At 50.9% G+C, this 22169-nt stretch overlaps 1 protein-coding gene across 1 annotated transcript; it reads left to right on the top strand.

Annotated features, from left to right (window-relative positions):
- Nucleotides 1-2257: 2257 nt before the first annotated feature.
- CACNG5 (calcium voltage-gated channel auxiliary subunit gamma 5) lies at nucleotides 2258-19370 on the top strand. The gene is made up of 7 exons (XM_063175761.1): nucleotides 2258-2347; nucleotides 6883-7170; nucleotides 14595-14861; nucleotides 15434-15520; nucleotides 16403-16543; nucleotides 17151-17296; nucleotides 17788-19370. The coding sequence occupies exons 3-7, from the start codon at nucleotides 14654-14656 to the stop codon at nucleotides 18043-18045; spliced, it is 840 nt and encodes a 279-aa protein (XP_063031831.1). The 5' UTR covers nucleotides 2258-2347; nucleotides 6883-7170; nucleotides 14595-14653; the 3' UTR covers nucleotides 18046-19370.
- Nucleotides 19371-22169: the final 2799 nt, after the last annotated feature.

The raw sequence follows: 22169 nt of genomic DNA, 5'->3' as shown, positions 1-22169 counted from the left end.
TGCAGAGTCTGGCACAGCTGTGGCACATCCTGACCCGGCCAAGGTCCCACCCAGCCTCGCTGGCCCCACGTGTGGCTGTGGAGGAGGATCCACACGAGGAAAGAGCCCAGAATGAGCAGTGAGAAGCGGGGAAGGGAAATGATGCTGCCAGCTGGTGTTATGTGAAACAATTAACTGGATCCGGCTACTGCAGGGCTTGGCAAAATCCTGCCCCGAGGCTTGGGGGGATGCTGAGAAGATGCAAAGTGCTGATTGTCCTGTCTGGGACAGCCATGCCAAGCTTCTGTCCAAGAGAAGGATTTTCCATTTCACTGGTTTTCCCATCATGAGGGAAGTTCATGTCGTGGGGAGGAATTCTGGAGAGCTGCTAACGAGGTGGGAGAGTTGAGCTGTGCTGCTGCTGGCTTTGGGAGGCATCGCTGGTGCTCCCTCTGATCCTGCCTGTGGGAAATGCTCCTGGTGATTGTGCAGAGCTTCGGGCAGGAGCTGCTGTGTGGGACAGGCAGCAGCAGCAAATCCACCCAAGTGTTTCAGTGCATCTGCATGGAAACAAAGGGGAGGGGAAGAAGCTGAAGCTCAGAACGTGTATTTCTAATTGATTATATGCATGGCTGCTGGGGGCCTCTCACACTGTGTGGTTAATTATGTCACTGTGTGAGCTGCAGCTTTATTTGTGCTGCACTCCAATGGTCCTGCCCAGGGCCCAGGCAGCAGCAGAGCAGGTTGTCTGTCAGGAAAAACGAAGGTCTGCTTTGTTTGGGGTTTCTTTTTAACAATATAGAAAAAAGAAGAACGATGAGCAGCCAATTACTGTGATAAAATCATCGACCCTGATAGCACATGGGGAACATCCAGTCCTAACAAGCCTCCTGTAGATTTGTGATTTTATTGGCAATTCCCTGCTCATGATCTCCATCCCAGGGAAGCTTCCTTCTCCTGGGATCCCCAGAGGGCATTGCCCCTCTGGCTGCCTTTTCCACTGCAGAATCCATTCTGCTGACCAAACCCCTGCTTTGTCCTTACTGTCAAACCCCCAAGGGATTTGCTGCTTTAAATGGGAATAAGAGCCCAGGAAAACATGCTGAATTCACTATCATTTAAGTATTGCTGTAACTCTGTGTGAAAGAACTTATTATATAAGTTATATAAGTTATGGCATGAGTTTTACAAGTATAAATAACCAGAAACCTACTGGGAGGCAGTTTTCTACCAGTCTGGATCTGGAACTTGCCTATTTTGGGCTCTACCACGTTCTCGTTGAAGAAATCCAAACCTCCACATCTGCATCAGCTTCTCAAACCAAGCCGAGCTCACCAAGCCTGAGCACAGGGCTCCATTGATTCCAAACAAGCCACCCAACAACACCTCCTCCGCATCTCAGAGCTCACTTTATTTTGGGTTTTTCTATTTCAGGCACTCCTGTTTTGCTCGCTGGGGACGCCTCAGCAAAGACGCAGCACGTTTCAGGCAGGGAGCTGGGCCCTGTGGAGTGTGAGCAGAGCCCGTGCAGAGGATGAGCTGTTCCTGCAGAGATTTCCATGCAGCCCCGAGCTCCAGGGGCTGGGATGGGACCATGAGCTCCCTGGGGCTCCTGCATGGTGGGTGACCCTTTCCTTGTCCCCCCTGCTCTGTCCAAGGGACTGTCCCATTGCTGGCACCTCCCCGGAGCTGCCTCCTTCTTCCTGGCTCTGTCTCTCATTGTGCTTTGGCTGAATCACCCGGGCTGGCAGGGGTTTCCAGAGCCCAGAGCATCTGTCCCTGTGTCCCTCTGTCCTGCCTGTGCCCCAGCCCTGCCAGGCTGGCTCTGTCCAGCACACCGGGCTCGCTGGCTGTTCTGTCCTGAGCTGTGCATTCCTCGCTGCTGCTGGAGCAGCTGCCCCTGCCCCGGTCCCAAAGGAGCGCTCGGGGCAGAGTTTGTGCAGGTGTGGGGTGCAGGAAGGGAAGGGAGGAGGCCCCGAGGGGCAGGAGCGGGGCTGGCTCCCATCCCTGCCTGCTCACAGCTCGGGGGTGCGAGCGGGAGAAGGGAAAGGAGGAAAAAAGCGGGGAATAGAGAGAAAGTGGGGAAATACAGGGAAAGGATGAAAGGAGAGGCGGGAATGGGGAAAGGGGATTGAGGGAAGCGAGCGGGGGGTGGGGGTAGAGGGGAAGAAGGGGTGGATGGAGAAGGAGGGAGGGAGGGGAGGGAAGAAGGGGAGGCTGGAGCAAGGGAAGGAGGGATGCAGGGAGGGAGGGAACGGGGGCACGGCGGGGAGGGAGAGGTGGGCTGGCCCCGGCGGCGCCATGTGATGCCCTCTCCTCCCCGGGCTCTCCCGGCGCGGCGCGGAGCGAGCGGAGCATCCCGGGGCCGGTGAGTGCCGGGACTGCCATGGGGAGGGCAGGGCTGGGGCTCCCTCCGTGCCCGGGCAGGGCTCCGTACCCTCCGTACCCGGGAGCGGGGAGGGAATGGTCCCGGGGATGGCTCCGTGGGGCTCCCAGTGGGATGTAAAGCCCTGAAAGTTTACAGGCGAGGGAAGAGGGAGCGGGTGCGGAGCCGCAGGGCTCAGGGCGGTATCCCTGTGCTTTCCGCATTCCCCGTGGAGTGGGACCCCGGGCAGCATCCGCCGCATCCCGGGCAGCCCCGGAGGTGCCCGTGTGCCCTGCCCGGGGCTGGCACCGCTCGGTGGCGGCGTTTGGCTTCTCCCGATCGCCCACGGAGGGACCCGAGCACGAGGAAGGCGGAAAATCCCCGAGATGCTCATCCCTGGGCTTCCCCCGCCGGCTGCTCAGACAGGGGCCGTGCATGGGCGATGCTGAGCGCATCCCCGTGCTCAGGGCGAGCTCGGAGCGCTCTGCCCAGGAACTGCGGGGAGCTGTTCCGAGGGAACGGGAAATGTGCGGGAAGCCGGGCTGCCAATGCTTCGCAGTGTTGAGCAAACCCCTTGGAGAGGGGAGTGAGAATGGAGCGAGGCTCTCTGAGAAAAGCCTGACCTGGTTCTTAAGCGGAGTGAGGGAAGCGCCGGGGGTGAGGGAGAGGCCGGGTGGGATCCTGTGTTACCATAAGAACAGAGAGAGGGACCGGGAGCCTGTCCTCGCTCCACGAGCCCCTTACCCACAGCCCGGAGAAGGCGGTGAGATTGAAATGTGAGATGTGAGATGTGAGATGTGAGATGTGGAGTCTCAGCCACGGCGGTGAGCAGGGAGGATCTGTCAGACGCGGCCTTTGGCTCCTGATTAATCGCCGGATGTTGGGAGAACTTCCCCAGCCCTGGCACGGGATGCTCTGTGCAGCTTTCAGGGCTGGGGCTGCCGGGCACGGAGCTGCAGGAGCTCCTCAGGGTGCCCAGGGACCTCGGCACCACTGTCACCAGTGTCACCACTGTGTCCCTGTATCCCCACTGTGTTCTGTATCCCCATTGTGTCCGTGTATCCCCACCGTGTCCCTGTCTCCCCAAACCCCCCCGGGGGACAGCAGTCCCCATCAGGTGCCTGCAGGGTACAGGTGAGCCTTTGGAAAGGGCAGCCAGGGTGCTGCATCCCCTGGAGATAGCACAGCTTCAGCCAGAGCGCTGCTAAAGAGCATTTCAGCTGAAGAAGAGAATTTCTGCTGAGTTTCCCGCAGCAGCAGTGAGTGCTGACCCGGGCTGGCAGCTCTGCTGGAGGAGTGAGCGTTCTGTGTCTCCATCTCTGCTGCCCTTTGGCTTCACAAGTGCCTCAGCTCCTTTCAGAGGCTCCTCTGCCGCCCTTTGAGCAGCACATTTCAGTCTGTCGTGTCAGGACCCACGTAAAAAGCCCCAGGGCAGGAGTCTGGCTGCCAGCAGCCCATCCTGTGCCGTCACACCCTGCCCCAGGTGACATCCAGGGCACAGAAATGCCTCTGCCTGGGCTTTCTCTCATTCCTTGCTGTATTCTTGGAGCTGTTGAATATATTCATTGAGCTGAATGAATTTCCACCTGGCAGCATCCATAGCACAGCTTTTGCAGCTTCAGCTTTATTTATGGAGAGGGGAGGGAATATAAAATACAAAAGAGAAATAAAGCACAAGCCTGCAGAGATTTCAATGGTATCAGTGAGCTGTGAGAGGCTGGAGTGAGCACCAGGAGCTTTTCCTAAATCAGCTGGGAAGATTTAAAACCCCTGGGTTTTACACCCTGGATTTAACATGGCATTTTTAAAATCACTTTTGACCTAGACCCCATCATCCAGTGATGTGGGGATCTTAATCTCACTGAAATTAAAGACAGTTTGGGTTCTAGGTGTGTTCTAGAAAGATGGCTTGGTGTCAAAGTCACACTGATTTTTAAAACTGTTTAGTCACAACTTCTGATACAGTTTGGGTTCTAGGTGTGTTCTAGAAAGATGGCTTGGTGTCAAAGTCACACTGATTTTTAAAACTGTTTAGTCACAACTTCTGATATTTGTGCTAAAATATTTACTGGCAAAATGGAATTTGTGCTAGGACACCACACATGCCTTCATCAGCTCAGAAAATGGATTTTCACACATGAGTGGAGTTTGTGTGTGGTCTTCTAGGAAGACAGGAATTACAGGTTTTCTTTATTAATGACAGAGCTATTGCTTATCAGTGAAAAACCTTGTTAGAGCCATGTCAGGGCTGCACTGAGGGCGTTATTGGAGCAGGACAGCAGCTGCACCCACTGACCCAGCACAACTTGTGGGTAATTCATGTCCCCACCCGGTGCCCATCAGCGCTTCCTGATGCCATCCCCATCCTCAGGGAGCACCAGGACCTGCCAGGAGACACAAAATGGGGAGCACAGAGGTTCCTTTTCCCTGCAGCAGCTCTAGCTGGGGACACCAGGTCAGGTGTAGGTGGCAGGAGAGGCGCTGCTGGTACAAAGGGAACAGGAGAGGGGCACAGGCAGAGACCTGGCACACACAGCCAGGCCAGGGCTCACCTGGGAGGAGCTGCTGGCCTGGGGAAGGATGGAGAAAAGTCAGACCAAGTCCATTCCCTGCCTGTTCCCATAGAATTTGGCAGGATGTGGCTGCACCTCCCTGTGCTGAGCAGGACAGGTGAGCCCACGGCCTCCTGAGCACCCAGTGCCAGTTCTCAGGCTGCTCCACCTCATGAATGGCTGTTAAATACTGGAACTGGTAAAAAAATCTCGCTAAAATCTGGGTGGTAGAAAGTTTGGTACCTCCAGTACTACAAGCACCTGTTATGTACAATAATATTACTAATTATGAAACCCCACAAGCTGCACAAAGCAAACACCTTTCCTGTGTGAAAATGGGACCAAATTTTAGTGGCTGCTCAGTGTCACACCTGGGGAGTTGTCATGAAGACATCACCAACAGCTTCCAAGGAGCTGTGTCCCAAAATGCTGGGGCAAAATCAGCATTTTGGAGCAGCTGCTGGCCTTGGTCACTGGTTCAGTGGCAGCCACCAGCGTCACCGGGTTGTGAAGTCGTTTGCAGAGGTGTGGCTGACACAGCCCTTGTGCACTTCATGCCATCGTTTCAGTGCTCAGAGGCTTTGCAGCCGAGCTGGTTTCCAGGCAGGGAGGAGGGATTGCAGTCTCCTGGCTAACGAGGCGCCGCTCCCTCCCTCCATCCATCATCCTTAACCACGCTGAGGGATGCAGTCCCTGCAGCAGCCCTGGGCACACGTGCTGCCTGCCCCGTGTGCCATCTCTGCAGCCCTCAGAGAGCACAGGGATTTCTGCCTTCCTCTCATTTATCACTGAAAACGTTCATAAAACCCCTCCAGCCCTGGTGAGAAGAGCGGGAGTGGGGGGAGACCTGCGGCTTCCTGCCTCCCCAGCTCAGGTACCCACCAACACAGGCAGTGCAAGAGCTTTAATTAGCTCCTGATGCTATTTTTACCTCCCAGCAGCTTAATTTAGCTCAAGCTGTCATGCAGTGATCGTTAAGGGGAAAGGAACTGGGGGTGTTGGCCCCTCTGAGCTGAGCTCAGGCTGCACCTGGGGCTTTTCTTAGACCGTGCACAGCAGTGAGTGTTTGCAGCCCACAGACATTTCATGGACAGCCCTTGAAGTGCTTACCCTGAGTTTGGGGGCTCTGCTCACGCCCACTTCAGCTCAAAACATCATCAATATCTCACAGAAGAGGTGCTTGAGTGCTTCAATCGTTACCTGCCTTGCTGCTGGAAGGATGCAGAAACCTTGAAAAGCTGCAAGGAAGAGGATTATTCTCCCCTTTTTAATCTACAAGGCTCTTATAGGACTTTGTGCCAACTCGAATGATACTTGGGAGGGGAAAAGGGCCAGCTGTTAAAGCTTTAACAGCCGCCCAGAGCAGCCCAGGTTGGTGCTGAGTGAGGGGATGTGATGTGCAGGGCTGAGCCAGCTGCTCTCCCTCATCCCTGGCTCTGTCCCTGTGCCCAGGGCAGCACTGAACAGGGTCACTGGATCGTTGGGGTGCTGCCATTCGTGCCTTTGGGATGTAAATGCAAGCCCCAGTGCACCCCAGGCAGAGGTTAATGGGCAGCACAGCCCCCGTGGCAGAGAGGTCCTGCAGCTCCTCCAGCTCAGTCCCAGCAGCTTTCCTTTGCGGCATTGGATATTTCCCTCTCTCGTTCTGCTTTTGTGGCTTTTTGTAGGGTATTGAAAGCAGCAGTTGGGCTCAGGTCCCCGGCTGTGAGCATTCTGACACACTGTGGGCAGCAGAATTCTGTGTCAGGGTTGGTGGGGAGAGAGGGCTTTGGGAAGAGCTCTGCAAAGGGCAGGGCTCAGCTATTGTTAGGGATGTAAACTCTGAGCAGATATATTTAGGTTAGACCTGGAGAGCTGGACCAAGGTTTGTGGGCAATATTGCAAGCTCAGAGCTTTGTCTCCTGTTTCCCTCTCGAGAAATGCACTCTGTGTAATTTTTGCACTTTGTGTAATTTTTGCACTTTGTGCTTTTCTACACCACCCCAGGGCAGGAGCTGCCAGCACGTGGATGCAGAGACCTGCCTGCCATCTGCCTGTCCGTGTGTCCCAGCACCCTGCAAGCCTCCTGAGGGCCAGTCAGAGGGGGAGAGCTGAGGCTGTGCCCTCCCTTCAGCCCCTGCCCGTTTCCAGAGCCATCCCAGACCATCCAGCAGCTGAAGCCTCCAGTGAGGACCCTCATCCCTGCAGCTGATCTGCCAGAGCTGCTCTTCCCACCTCCAGCCCCATCACAGGTTCTCCTCTTGCCAAAGCATCCCTTCAGCTGGGTTAGCAGAGGTAAGAGCCTGAGGGAAAGGGAGACACGTGGGTGGGATGGGTGCTATAAAAGTTTTGTGGGGGATATCTGTGCATCCAGCAGGACCATGTGAATGAGGCTGGCTGTACACACACAGGCTGTGAACCGGGAGCACGGGGGCTGCTTGCTGGATGATTTTATTTGCTTGAAGTTGCTGGGTTCATCCCAAGCCATTAGTGTGAAAGAGCTGGAGCAGTGCCATCACTCCAGAGAGTGCAGCAGCCTGGCAGAGATGGCCAGTTTGGGAGTTGGTCTGCTTTCAGGGCTGGGGTGGGAAATAAATCTCAGTAACTTCTCCTTTGACCTTGGGAATATCATTTGATCTCCTTATATTTGGAGCTGAGGTGAGCTGAGTTATCAGCAACAGCCCTCTGCAAACCTGACCCAGGTAAAAGGGCAGGTTTTGAGCAATCCACAGCAAAAAGGCTGATGTGAGATAAGGCAGGAGAGGGAAGTGGGTCAGCCTTGCAGATTCAAGTTATGGCGCTTTCTATACAGCATTTCCATCGCTCTTGCACTGCCATGGCAGGATTTTTTTTTCACCAAACTGTAAAAAATAACTCTGGCAAGAAATGAAGCACAGGAAGTGCTAAGGAAAAGAGAACTTCTCAGAAAAATTATGTAAGTCAAGTTTAAGAGAGAAAATCCCAATCTCATTACCAAAATCAGTTAGTGGTGAGCCTTGCAGCGTGTGAGCTCACATGCGGTTTCTTACTGATTATTTGTCAGGTGCTCCTGGTGTGTGGTGACAAGCACAAAATTAATAGGTTTGTTATTGCTGTGGCTCAATCTGGGATTAAATAACTCATAACCAGCCTTCTTTTTATTCATTTATTTATTTGTAAAGCTCCCTGGAGAGCCTGTGTGCCCATTGATCAGTGCTGCCGTGTCCGTGTGTCGGTAATGGCAGCTCCCACTGAGGGGAGGCTTTCAAGCCCAGTATTGATCCTTTTGAAGTTTGTTTGCTCATAGTCACTGTTACAAGCCCGTGTTCAAACTGCCATGAGATGGGCTGTTTTATTTCTTAATATCAGGCTAAACCTCCTCCACATCAAAAAGATTTATTTCTGCACTTAATTTTTCCAATACGTGTTTTCTGTCTCCGAAACTGAGCTGACATTTCTGTGTGACACTAATGCAGCTCTTAAAGCTGCCTGATGTATTTCAGCATCCTCATGTGCCAGGGGAGTTGGTGAGTGCCAGCAGCCCAGGACAGGGCACCTGGAACACCATGGACCAGCTCCAACATATATCCTCTTTGGAAATTTCTTTTTCAGTGAAAAACAGGAGATGCTGCTTTTCTCTGCAGCCATCTCTGCTCTCTTCTATGGAACCAGAGCAGCCCTGTGCTCCTCTCCTGCCTGCAGCACACCTTTTCCAAGCTTCAGGAGGGTGTGTTTCTTCCCAAGCAGTAATTCCAAAACCAGAGCTGTCTTTCCCAGTTGCCCAGTTTTCCAGGTCAGGTTTGTGGAACTGCTGCTCCTGCGATCCCAGATGGAGCCGTGGGCACTGCCCTCACCATCTCCTCCTCTTCCTCTCCTCAGCTGTGGTTAAAGACAGCTCCCCATGTGCTCCTCACACTGGTCCAACCTTCCCTGCCAACCCAAAGAGCCCCAGTTCAGCTGCCCTCAGGCTGCAGCCTGCACACCCTGTTTTGGGACTGAAGAATTGGCACTCTTTGGGTGCTCCATGAGCTCGGTGGGATGATTCTATTTCACCAGGGTTATTAAGGACCAAATCAGCCTTTTCTGGCTTTGCTGTGAGGGAGCCAGGGTGACTGTGCTGTCTGAAGGAGGGTGACAGTGCAGGGGTGGCCTGGGCACAGTCCTGCCTGCCCAAGCACTGCCAGCTCTCAGAAGTTTTGCTCTGAGAGAGCTGCTCTCCTTGACCTATTTTTTTTTTCTCACATCCATGGCCTGTATTGTGTCCTGAGGAAGGGATCACACTGCTCGAAGGCCCTTTATTATTTTTAGCCAGCCCAATTTCTTGTTGCAGCTTAGTGGGATCTGGTCCTTTCAGTTCAGCTGCATCTCAGCTCACGCTCTCCAGCATTTGATTGCTCCTCCCCAGGTCCCTGATGTTCTTTGTACATCCATTGCTCACTCAGAGGGTTTTCTACTCCCCTTGCACTGGCTGCATTTCTTCTCCTTTATGTCCTGCTCAGCCTCTCCCACTGCTCCAGATCCATGGCTAAATCTCTGATTTCCCTTGGCCCTTGGTTTGCAGCATGGACCAGGCATTCGCAGCATTCACAGGCCACCAGGCTTGTCCTGGACCTCAAACAAACCTTTCACAAACAAACCCTTCCCTCCTGTCTGCTCTGATAACCTTGGCACTGCTTCCCTTCCTCCCAAATGTCAGGAAATTGGAAATGATGTCATACAAAAATCAATGGCTCTGCTCCTTCTGCCTTTACCCAGGCCAGGAGGGAGCTGCTGTTTTCTGGTGAGCCCAGGGCAGTAATTTATTGAGGTGACCCATCCTGTCCAGGCAGCTGACCTGTGATATATTCATTCATTTTTCTCAGCCCACCCACAGAGCAGTGCCTTGTGCTTGGCATATTTCCTTTCTGTGACTGTGGAGCTACAGGTAAGGACTTACCCCAAATCTGGGTGAGAAACAGATTTGGAGAAACCCCAAATCTTGTGTTAGAAACACAGTGCTCATTTCTCTGGTGCTCATTTCATTCCCCAAAGGCCCGGCAAGGGCCATGTGCTGTTTCCATCAGCAACTGTTGCTCCAAGGCAAGGAGAAATTCATTATGAAGACTGCAGATTACATTGCAGACTGCCTTTATTATTGCCTGGACTACTACCAGAATGCACAGTGTGATCGAAGGAGCAGGAGCAGTTCTGAGGTTCCATTTCCTGGAAATCATTGGGGCTCTACTCATTTAATTTAAAATCCAGCTCCTGTTGGAAACCAAACAGCCATAGGAAGCATAACACAATTGATAAAGGTCACTGTGGACTAAATCCTGCCTGATGATCCAGCCAGCTCCTGTTCTTGTCCCTGAAAAACCTTTCCCTTGGGAGCCCTGTGAGTCCTCCAGGTGCTGGGCCTGGGGAGGGTTTGTTTCAGGCAGAGCTTCTGCACCATCCCTATCTGTAGGAGTGTGAGGGGGTAGGATGGTGGGGATGGATGGAAATGAGAGATCTCTGCAGCCAGGTCTGGAACTTGGGGTTTATTGCAAAGGGCCTGGGTGCAGGGCCCTGCTGGGAGCTGCCAGCACAGCTCAGAGCAGGCCCGAGGGGGAGAGAGGATGAGAGGGAAAGAGCATAAAAGTGTAAGAGAGCATAAACGTAAGAGAGTAAAAGGGGTAAGAGAGTGAGGTTCCCATTACAATACAATAAATCTTCTTCTGTGTTGAATATTCTGATTCTCACTAACCAATCTAGTATAAGATACAAATCCTACAGCATTTACGTACAGCCTATAAGAATCATTACATTACCATACTGTGTTACATTTTAAACCCTAAAAACTCCTCTTTGGGCCCTTCTGCCAAGCTGTAGGGTCTGCTCTGCCCCTTGGGCCTGTCTGCAAGCAGAGGGTGTTGTTCCATCAAAAGGGGATCACCTTCAGCTGGCCACACCATTGCTTTCCAGTTGTTCAGTAACTGAGGGATCTCAAAGCTTGCTTTCATTTCAATCTCACTTATAGTTTCCATATTCTCAAAATCTTTTGCCAGACAATCATATTTATAAGGTTTTCCTGTTTCATCTTCCCCAACACCTATCCCTGTTCCCCCATCACATCAGCTTGGATTCTATACTCAAATGGGGTAGAAATAGGCACCAGTCTCTAACACACCCATGATCTCATGGAAATTGAAGTGTGAGAGGGAAAGGAATGAGGCAATTGAGAGGTGCAGCTTTGATGCCCAACCCCTGTCCCTGCTGCTCACATCACACCAGCAGAAATGAGCCCAAATGGGTCTATTTTCTAGTGCTTGATGTTGGTGGACAGCAAATCACAGGAAATACTTCATTATTCCCCTCCAAGTGTCTTTATCTGGACCTTCACATACTCCCTACTATGGTTTTTTGCTCGTTATTAACTAAAATGTGCAGGGAGGATGGTTGTTGATGATACAAGAGCCAAGAATAGATCCCAGCTCTTTCTACCATTTTGGCACCAAAATGCCAAGAGGGATGAGACACCCTGTAGTAAATGCTGCTCATTTTGAGGCAGCAACTAGAAAATATGGCTCTGGCTGAGCTAGGGAGAAGAATGGATGAGCAGAAGTATCTGTGTTTTGGCTGTTTGATTGCTGAATCCAATGGGATCCATAGAGATGGGAGATGGATCTTCCTCAGGAAACAGGAGCTGCAGGGCTGATGTGCTTCTCTGCCCCATAACCACCAATTTCTTCTGGCTGCTGTCTCTTAATTCTTCAGGGAAGAAAGAATCTGAGCATCCTCTCAGCACCTGGCTCCTTGCTCCCCTAACAGGGAGGTATTTCTCCTGGGAACACATCCTACTTTCCTTGAGCTGAGGGAAGCATTAAATAACACTGAAAATGAGGCTGGTGAGCAAAGCCAAAGGTGGAGGGAAAGATTGCAGGAGTGTGAGCTGGAGCACTTTCTTGGGCTGTCTGGAGACAGCAATCCCCTTCCTGTAGGTTGGAACCTTCTGGGAAAAGGCTCAGTGTGAACGTAGGAAGAGCCAAATCTTTAATTTCATATGGAAGGGAATTGTCAAAGCTGTTGCAGCGCTCGAGGGTGAGAGTACATCTGCTTCCTACCAAGATGTACTTGCCTGCTTTGGACTCAGGGTCAGATCTGATAATTAAAGACTCTCTCTCCTTCTCTGCCTTTCACTCAAGAATTTGATACTCTTCCAGCAGCATTCCCTGCTTTCCTCTCTTATTGCTGCCCAGAGCAGTGAGCTGGAGGGGCACACAGACCTTGGATGTCGCATCTGTTCAGTAAATGCCTTTCTTTGGACTCCACAGTAACTACAAGTCTCCTTCATGTTAATCTAAATGAATCTGCTGCAAGCACAACCCAGGATGGGTGTGGGGAGCTGGTGCTGTGGATTTGTGAGACAGAAGTGCTGGGGATGAGCACTGCAAGAGTTCAGAGCTCCCCGGAGTACTGGAGGAGCAAGAAACCTCTCTCAGCATCACCTGTTCGCTTTCACCATGAGGGAATTATGGCACAACATTATCCTTGGAGGCTTTCAGGTGTAAAAGTACAAGCTGTGAGAACTTTTGGCGTCTCTGAGAGTCTGTGTAAGCAAGGGAGAATTAATTTATTTGCATCTGAGGCACTAGAAAAAAAACACACCCTCCTCCAGTCTGTTTGACCGTGTTGGAACAGAGAGTTGTCATCTCCTGGTCAAGGCAGGATTTGTGTCTCCTGATTTAATCACTAAGCCCACCACCTCTACTGCAGTGATAACAGCAACAGGACTTCTCTCCCAGGGGCTCTGCTCACCAAGGGAGCACAGGAGTGATGGAGCCACTCCTGAGGGTGTGAAACAAAACCAGTGCAGCTCTAAAGGGAGTCCAAGGAGGATGCAGCCTGCTTAGAAAGTCAGTAGCTTTTGTTGTACAGCTGGATTTAGATATTTTTTCCTTACTGCTTGCAGTGCTGAATAGCAGCAGAATGTGCCTTGGAATATACATGACATGGCATTTATCTGTGATTCATTCTGCCTTTACAGCAGCAGTCAGTGGCACTATCTGCCTCCTTGCTACTCCACACAAGACCATCTCTCACACAAATCTTTTTCCTTCTTGCTTTTATTCCTTTAATCTTTTCTTGCTGTGGGTTCCCCCCACCCTTCCCCCCATACCAATTTCACCTTTTCTCTACTGCACCAAGTGCTCTGATTTCTGGTGCTGTTTTATCAGCCTGCAGGGCACTACAGGAACTGCTAATTTGCCCAAAGTAGCAAATGTGCAGTAAAATAATAATAATTTTAAAATATGCTATACATAAGGGACATGGGCATGAGAGAACCTTTTCTTTTAAGGTTTGCCCAGGCCTGGCTGCAGCTCTCTGTCCCCATTTCCTTGCCTCTCTCCAGAGCACAAGGTGGGTTTGGACAAGGGAGGGTAGTGGCAGCTCTGGCAAGAGCAATACAACAACAACAAAAAATGCAGATTATTGTGTCATGCCACTCTGCTTCAAGTTTGATGATGTCATAAATGTAGCATGGCTTTTGCAAAATTAGCATGAACTCCTAATTGGTAGATCTACCATGGGAGTGGAACAGTGGCAGTGTTGGAGGGGAGAGGGATGGTGATGGGAGCTGCTCAGGGCTGGGCTTGGTCCAGCAGTTAAGAGCAGCTTTGTTAATCCTTGATCGTGGTGTCAGTGATCCTCAGCAGCTCCTGTGCCAGGGACTGGCAGCTCTTGATAAGGCCCTGCAGGGAGATAAGATAAGATGCTGCCTCCATCCTTTGGGGGATCAGTGCCAGCTCTGGCTGGAGCAGCAGGAATTCACCTGCAGCAATCCAACAGGAGCCAAGGAAGGAGCTGCTCCCAGTCCTATCCATGCTGTGTGTCTTAGTTTGGAAAGACAGGAGTCTGCTAAGGAAGGCAGGAGCCTCCCCTGAAATGGAAAATGTAAATCCCCTCCCTCTGAATTGCTATAAATTTTAAATTAAGGGGCTCTCAGGCAAAAATATGGGAGCAGGAGTAACAGTTCTTTATTAGGGAAGAAAATAAAAATATAAACAATGCAGTAAACCAAAACAACACTGACAGAACACAACCTGACACCCTGTGGGTCAGGGTGTTGGCAGCAGTCCCATTGGAATTGTGGCTCAGCCCTCCTGCAGTGTCAGGGGTGGTTCTGCTGGAGCAGGGATCCTGGAGAAAGGTGCAGGTTCCTCTGAAGATCCAGGGGAAGAGGAGGCAGCTGCTGTTCCTCTGGGGAATCCAGTGGAGAAGCCGAGCTGGTGTTCCAGAACTCCAGATTCTATCCAGGTAGGAATGCTTGGCTGGTGTTCCAGAATCTCAGATTCTATCCAGGTAGGAATGCTTGGCTGGTGTTCCAGAATCTCCAGATTCTATCCAGGTAGGAATGCTTGGCTCCTCCCTCTGGGCTCACATCTCCCAATGGGATGCTGCAGTTCTTATCAGCCATGCAGGGACATTCAATGGCTGTTATCAGCGGATCTCTCCCCAGGGAGAGGAGTGGTTGTAGAACAGATAAGGAAAAACAGCTCGCTTAACAGAAGACAACTGCCATACAATGGTAAATAGAATACAATTTGCTTGGCAATCCAGGACAGTGTACCATTCCCCATCCCATCTCTGCTGTACCATTCCCCATCCAGCCCATGCCGTGCCATTCCCCATCCCAGCCTGGCGCGGGGCAGCAGGGCACTGGGGTTTGATTCAAGCTCTGGCTCTGTCAGTGATTGTTCCAATGGCTCCTCTCAATCCAGGGCAGAGTTTGGAGGCTCCGTGCTGGGCTCTCCTCCCGTCCCGTCCCGCGGTGCTGCCGATGCTGTTGGCCATGAGCGCCTGCAGCAGGAAGGCGCTGACCTTGCTCAGCTCAGTGTTCGCCGTCTGCGGCCTCGGCCTCCTGGGCATCTCTGTCAGCACCGACTACTGGCTCTACCTGGAGGAGGGCATCGTCCAGCCCCAGAACCAGACGGCCGAGATCAAGCTCTCGCTGCACTCGGGGCTCTGGAGGGTCTGCTTTCTGGCAGGTAGGGTCAAAAACATCCCCTGGGTTTGTTGTGTGTCAGTGCCACCCTGCAGAAAAGGTGTCAGAACTCAGTTCCAATAAAAAAGGCCAAGAAAAATGGGATTTTAGAGGCTCCGTCCGTCCCTGCTTCCAAACTCAGGCACAACCTTTGGCAAGCAATGTCATCTCTTCATGCCTGACTTTAACAGCCCAAAGGATAAATCTGGCTTTGCACACAGGCTTAGGTGATTTTGCTGCTGCCCTGCCAGACCCCCTGCCCTGTTCCAGAGCTGCAGCCATGATGCCTTGGGCAGCAGCTAAAAACTTTCCATTTCATCCCTGCAAAATTCAGATTCAGGTCAGCTGGACCGTTCCCTCCACCTGTGCCAAGTTTGATGAAGCAACTTGGCTGCAGGGACAGGGTTGAATAGAACCCAAGGGATTGGGAATCTCAAAGTGACCAACCTGAAATGTCACAAAGTTTCAGCTGCTTAGGAAAAGTCAGGGGAGAAGTGAGGAGCTCTGATATGGCCCCTGGGATGATTTTAAAACCCCTGGCTCCAGAGTTCACGTTTTTGTCCACATCTGCCACAGGTGAGGAGCGTGGCCGGTGCTTCACCATCGAATACGTCATGCCCATGAACATCCAGCTGACCTCTGAATCCACAATCAACGTCCTGAGTAAGTGATTTGGTGGGGTTCCACCCTTTACATCCTGCAAATCACCGAGTCCCAAGCACTAGGGATCCTCCCCAAGAAGTCCCCTTTGTGTCCTTGCCAAAGAAGCTCTGAGTTCCTTGACAGTGCTGCCACACAATGATGCAACTACATTTTTTGCTATGGGAATTGCCCAGAGAGCTCCTAAGCTTTTGGGGACATCCCTTTTTAGTGGCAGGATGGCCATGAAGGCTCTAAGCTGTACAGTTTCCTGTCACTGATCATTCAGCACTAATGTTTATCAAAGTGTTTGGCTTTTTAGTCTCCTCCATAATTTGCAGCTCTATTTATTCCCTTGCAATTTCATACATTATATAGCAGGATGAATTGAGGATGGAGTGTCACAGCTCTCACAATGAATTCGGCAGTCATTTTTGAATTAATAAATAGAAGTGTTTTAAAAACACTTATGCAGTGAAGCTAGAGAAAAATGCAGGTTCTGATGGTTTTCTATGCAACATTTCACACAGGAACCTTCAGAAATGCAAACATCAGCAGAGTCACCACCATGGAGGTGGGACACTGGCACAGGCTGTCCAGAGAGTCTGTGGATGCTCCATCCTGAAAATGTTCAAGGCCAGGCTGGATGGAGCCTGGAGCAACCTGGGACAGTGGAAGGTGTTCCTGCCCATGGCAGAGAGCTGGAACATAAGGTCCCTTCCAACCCAAACCATTCTGTGATCCCATAATTCTCTGTTTTACTCAGCTCATTAGCAAGGAGAGAAACTCAGACACAACATGGTCTGAGCAGGAGGGTTGGAGCCCTCTCACACAGCCAAGCACATTTCTCACACTATTTAGGGAATATTCACCTGTTCCCACTTCCCTCTGCTCCTCTCTCACCAGAGATGATCCGCTCTGCCACCCCTTTCCCTCTGGTCAGCCTCTTCTTCATGTTCATCGGCTTCATCCTGAGCAACATCGGCCACATCCGGCCCCACAGGACCATCCTCGCCTTCGTCTCGGGGATCTTCTTCATCCTCTCAGGTGAGTGCTGCGAGCCAGGTTTTCTCCTGACAGCCCACGAGCATGGAGCACGTTTGCTTTGGTAGCTGCCGGTGCTCTCCTGACCTGCCCTGGTGGCTCCTTGTAGGACTCATCACTCCCAGCTCAGTCCCACAGCCTGATCAGACCTCGTGGCATGGATGCAGAGCTGTGTGGAAATGTGGGGAAAGGCTGCCCAACCCATGCAGGAGCAGGTGCTGGGGGACAGGATGCTTCTTGTGAAACATCAGTTGCAGGAGAGATCTGAAACTTCAAACTGCTCAGTTGGGCTGTGTCTACATGAGAAAAGTGAATGTTTTATTCATGGTGTTGTGCAAGTGCTGAACAAATAGCTGTGACAGCTGAGCTTTGAAGCAGCTCCTACTGGAGCCAGATCTCTCCTCCCAGTGCTCACAGATTTCTCTGAACAGGGAGTGTTTGACTGGAATGAGAGGAGTTCCCTGGGTTGGAGCAGCAGGAGGGCAGCTCCTTTTCCCAGTTATCACAAGCACACTCCCAAGTTTTTTAACTTTCCCCCAAAGCCAGGCCTTCAGGAAGGTGCTTCTTCAGCAGCTTCATCCCTGAAGCATTTCCCACTGTCCCTCCCCAGGTCTGTCACTGGTGGTGGGGCTGGTCCTCTACATATCCAGCATTAATGACGAGATGCTCAACAGGACCAAGGACTCGGAGTCGTTCTTCAATTACAAATATGGCTGGTCCTTTGCCTTCTCTGCCATCTCCTTCCTTCTCACAGAGGTACCCACGTCCTGTATGAAGTGTATCCCATTCCCAGGGGTGGGCAGACTGAGGGTTTTGGCAAAAAGAGGGCTCAGAGGGGTTTAAGGGAGGGCTGGGAGGGTAGAGGGGTGAAGGGGACATGTGGAGGGGACAAACCCAACCTGGAGCACTGATGGGGCATTTGGTCACAGTTTGGTGGAGCTATGCCTGGTGGAGCCAGGCATGAGAAGCAGAGATGTGGTTGTGCTGCATTATTCAGTGCACAGGTCCATGGGGCAGGGAGGTGATGGCACTCGGGTGCTTTTGAGCATCAGCACAGCTCAAAGCAGGCGGTTTCTGTGATTTCTGCACAGCCCAAAGCAGGCGGTTTCTGTGATTTCTGCACAGCCCAAAGCAGGCGGTTTCTGTGATTTCTGCACAGCCCAAAGCAGGCGGTTTCTGTGCTGTCCCGTGCGGCTGGCGGCGCACCGGGGCCAGGGAGGTTCTCAGTCCGTCTGTCTGTCCCGCAGAGCGCCGGGGTGATGTCCGTGTACCTGTTCATGAAGCGCTACACGGCCGAGGACCTCTACAGACCCCACCCCGGCTTCTACCGGCCCCGCCTGAGCAACTGCTCCGACTACTCGGGGCAGTTCCTGCACCCCGACGCGTGGGCGCGGGGCCGCAGCCCCTCGGACATCTCCAGCGAGGCGTCCCTGCAGATGAACAGCAGCTACCCAGCCCTGCTCAAGTGCCCTGACTACGACCAGATGTCCTCGTCCCCGTGCTGAGCCACCCGGCCCCACAGCCCCTCCGCCCCGACTCCGTTTGTCGTTTTTTTAGGCCGCTCTTTTCTGGCCAATTCTCTATTTATAGGAGCGTAAATATAACCAGAGAGATTGGTTATGTAACCAATAGTGTAACCTAGAGAATTGGGATGTTTCCCTTTCTTTGGTTTTTTTTTGGGTTGTTTTATTCCTCCCCGCATAACTAAGAATCTCTCCAAAGTCCTCCTCTCTCAGCTCATCCCGCTGAGCAAACAGCAGTTCTGCCTGGGGGATAAATCCAGGGCTGGACTCAAGAGCAGGAAAAAGAAAATAGAGTAGAACTAAGGGGAAAAAAGGTGTATTTTTTGGTGTAGGTAGGTAGGCTGATCAAGTTTGTGCATTCGACTGTATCATTGAATTCTATATTTACTGGCCTGAGTGCCAGCAGGCAGAAAAGATTTGTGTAACATTCCAAAAAAACAGCATTAGAAAAACATAAATTTTGTCTTGACTGAACACTTATTGGTTGGTATCTCTCACTGCTGGATATCACTTCCAGCCAGGCTGGAATGGGAAATAGCCATCCTGCCATGACATCCTTCCATGGACACCAGCAGCTCGTTGTTCCTCTCTGGCCACCTGTAAACTCTTGCTTAAATATCCCATGTTAGACTGGAGGCACTCTGGGGTGCTGGGCTGGAGGGATCAGCATCCAAATTTCCTCTGCCATCCTATAGACAGGAGGCCTGAAGCATAAATGGGAGAATTTTGGTGCAGCATTGAGTGGAAAACAGCCCAAACCTTTCCCATTGGAAACATCAGGTGCAGGATTTAGAGGAAAGAAGTTATTTCAGTGAAAGGCAAGACCCCAAACTGATTTTGCTGAGATCATTGGTACAAGTCCACTGCAGCAAAGCAGTTGGCTTATTTTACGTTTTGGCAAGAAAATTGTATTTTTGGTGCTTTTTTGTTTGATTGGTTGGGGTTTTTTTTGTTTTGTTTTGTTTTGGTTTGGGGTTTTTTTGTGTGTGTGTGTGTATTTATTTTGAGGTTTTAAGTTTGAAAATTTCATCTGATGCTTTGGCATTTTGGCCTTAGCCAGCTGCCAGGGGAAAACACCACTGCCACTGAGGGAAAACAAAGGGCAGGGAAGGAAAAGGCTGTGATCCCTCATGCAAGCCCCAGCTTGTCACCTTGCAGGAGAAAGAGCTTTGCCCAAACTTTATTTCTGTTCTTGTTACTTTCAACCTTTCTGAAAATTTCCATTCTGCAGAAAAAAAACAGTCTGGGGATTCTTGGTATATTTGAGCTTGTTTTGTCTTACTGTTAATTAAAAGAAATAGAATATTTGCAGTTTTAACCTCATTTGTAGCACGCTGTGTAATGAATGTTGGACCTGTTGGTTGTTATTATTTAATATTATTATTTATTATTCGCTATTAAATATTTATTATTTATAAACTCCTCCAAAGCAGGGTGCAGCACCACTGTTTGCATCCATTACAACACCCATTCCACAGGACATCACTGCAGGAGTGTATCCAGCCAGCTCTGGAACAGGATTACTCCTCTCCACTTCCTCCAGAGAAGCAAGCAATGCATATTTAGTGTATATCTGGGTAGATTCCTAATTTGCAAAGTTTTAAAATCAGGGCATCTTTCTGTAGACGCAGTTCTATTCACCCTCAGTTTCTGAATGCCCCTCGAGCATTTTTGTGCTCTCACTTAGCCCCAGTTTTTCAGTGCTGTGTGACAGGTTGGCTGCTGGGAAGGTTCAGGCACTAAAGCACAACACAGCCCCACCTCCAGTACCAAATCTGCTGGTCCTCACCTGCCCCCAGCCTGACAAACCATCGGTTTTCCATCAGCATCCCCATATTCAGTGTGAATTTGGCTCCAGAAATCCACTGCAGTTCACAAGGAATCCTTTTGAGTTCCCCAGGGGCTGATCTGCTTTGCTGGGCTTGATGCTGGTGGTTTTTGGTGGCTCAAGGGTTGTTGCCTCTGCATGTAACTCTTGATGGATGCTGATATTCTCAGTCCTTGGGAGGGAGATGTTCAGGATCACCAGAACTGCTGATGGAGCCACAGGGGCTCTCCCATGGCCACATTCCCCTCACTAGGGAGTCATCCTGTGGTTAATCCAGTGCAGCTGCATGAGATGTCCCTGTCCCCAAGTGGAATTTTCCTTTGCACTGATTAAATACAGAATTATTCATTTTATACATTTAAATGTTTGCCTACACAAGTAGAAGAAATTAGAAGAACTTCATGCCTTCCTCAAGGCCCCAGAAGGTTTAGCAGAGTCTAGGGGCGAATTAGAAAAGTAATTATTTTAATTCATTGGAGAGATTCTCATCATGTGGCTGCATTTGTGAGCCTGGGAGTTCACACATTCACCCAGTGAACACAAGTGCAGGACTGCCAGAAAAAAAGTCTGTTAAAATAAATGTTTGCTGTTCGTTCAGCAAGTGCATATTTTAGAGAGGTTAATGTGGCTTTTGCAAAGCTCAGGCAGCAATGGTTGTGTCTTTGGGGGCTGTCCTGTCCCTCCCAAAGTGCCTGTTGTGGCAGCAGCTCTCACTGTGGACATACCAATGCAGTTTTCACATCTTTGTGGGCCCTGGAGAAACTTTTCCAGAGCCTTGGATCCTCGGAGCCCTGGCCTGGGTGAGGGGCTGGGGTGAGCTCGCCCGCCCTGCCAGGCTCACTGCCCCAAGAACCAGCCTGGAGCTGCAGTTCTCCAAGCAAGAAATGCTGAGTAAGTACATGCAGCACCCCCTTAGGACACCCATTAATGATTTTATCAACCCTTCTAATTACCTGGCATGGTTTTACCCCACATCCTCCCTTCTTGAGGAGCAGCACTCAGTCCCCTCCTGCAGTCTCGCTCCCACCCACTTCAGCGATGCCCTCTCACTGGGTTCTGTGTCTGCTGCTTTGACTGCAGTAAATAAAAAGTGGAGTTTGAGGGTGAGATACCAATTAAATGAGAGGTTTTACCCCGTGAGTCCTCAGATTCACCCGATGGGATGAGCCAAGCCTCCCCCAGGCCCGTGGGAAGGTGACTGCTGTCTGACACTGCTCAGAAAATGGTTTGTACTGAGAAGCACAAAAACCTTGTTTTGCATGAATGACTAATTGGTGTCAGAGTCTGTGCACAAGGCTGTGGCTCCTTGAACTACAGCAGCAGAGCGAGATACTGGCCTTGTTCTCCTCCAGTTGCTGCTGGAGCACCTTGAGGCTCCAGAGCCCTTTCCTGCACAGTGAAAAAGCCACGATTAAATACAGAAATTCACAAATAGGTGCAGATGACCTGCCCTGCAGTGCTGCTCCCATGGAGCTGTGGTGGCAGTGGGCACGAGGAGCCACTGGAAGGTTCAGGTGAGGGAGGAGGTCCTGTGAGGCAGAACTCCTCAATCCAGGCAAGGAGGCAGACCAAGAGCCCTGCTGAAGCTGCTGTGAGATGAGATGAGATTTGGGTGGATGTTTTGAGGCAAGCTGGTGCTGCTCTTGCCCAGGAGGGGCCATGGAGCTGTTGGTCAGGTAGTCAGGGGGAGAGCAAATCCTTCTGCTGGGTATTCCCCAGATGAACTTTGCTGTTGCATCATCTGGACACAGGGGGAAAAACCTGTGCCCTTTATCAGCTTCAAGCAGACAAGACCCAAAGGTATTTTTGATGGTGTTTTCCCTAAAACACAGCAATGTGGCAGGCTCAGGAGCTGACTTGGTGCGCACAGTGTGGAGGTTTTCAGCTCACAGTGCTCTGCTCTCAGGTCCTTGTGTTGCATTATTAATACAATTCATCAAGGTTGTGTATTCATTTTCCCAAAGGTGAGTTGGCCCCATGGGCTATTCAAGGTGTGCTGAGAAATTAAATAGTCTTATTCTTCCCTGCTGATAGCTTGTTAGCTGTGCAGAGCTGGTATGCCTGTGCTGGGGATGCTGTGTGAGCAGGCAGAATATTCACCTGAGTAAATACTCCTCCACTAATGAGAAGTAGCTGAGAGATATTTATTTTCTTCTTCTTCCTTCCCTCCTTATGGGATTTATTTATTTACTTATTTTTCCCCACATTAACAGTCAAACCTATCTAGAAAAAGCAGCTTTTTATCTTCTTGTTTTCCTCATTCAGTTTCGGGGCGTTG

Source organism: Melospiza melodia, chromosome 24 (assembly GCF_035770615.1).
Source record: "Melospiza melodia melodia isolate bMelMel2 chromosome 24, bMelMel2.pri, whole genome shotgun sequence".
In the NCBI taxonomy this organism is placed as follows: domain Eukaryota; kingdom Metazoa; phylum Chordata; class Aves; order Passeriformes; family Passerellidae; genus Melospiza; species Melospiza melodia.
Note: the sequence above shows the minus strand (reverse complement) of the source record. Positions and strands in the feature narration are given on the sequence as shown.

What these genes read in the sequence shown, in the direction of transcription:
- CACNG5 (XM_063175761.1), top strand. Translation starts at nt 14,654, where the DNA reads ATGCTGTTGGCCATGAGCGCCTGCAGCAGGAAGGCGCTGACCTTGCTC. An exon ending in GAGGGTCTGCTTTCTGGCAG is followed by an intron (nt 14,862 to 15,433) that starts GTAGGGTCAAAA and finishes CATCTGCCACAG; the next exon opens with GTGAGGAGCGTGGCCGGTGC. An exon ending in ATCCACAATCAACGTCCTGA is followed by an intron (nt 15,521 to 16,402) that starts GTAAGTGATTTG and finishes CTCTCTCACCAG; the next exon opens with AGATGATCCGCTCTGCCACC.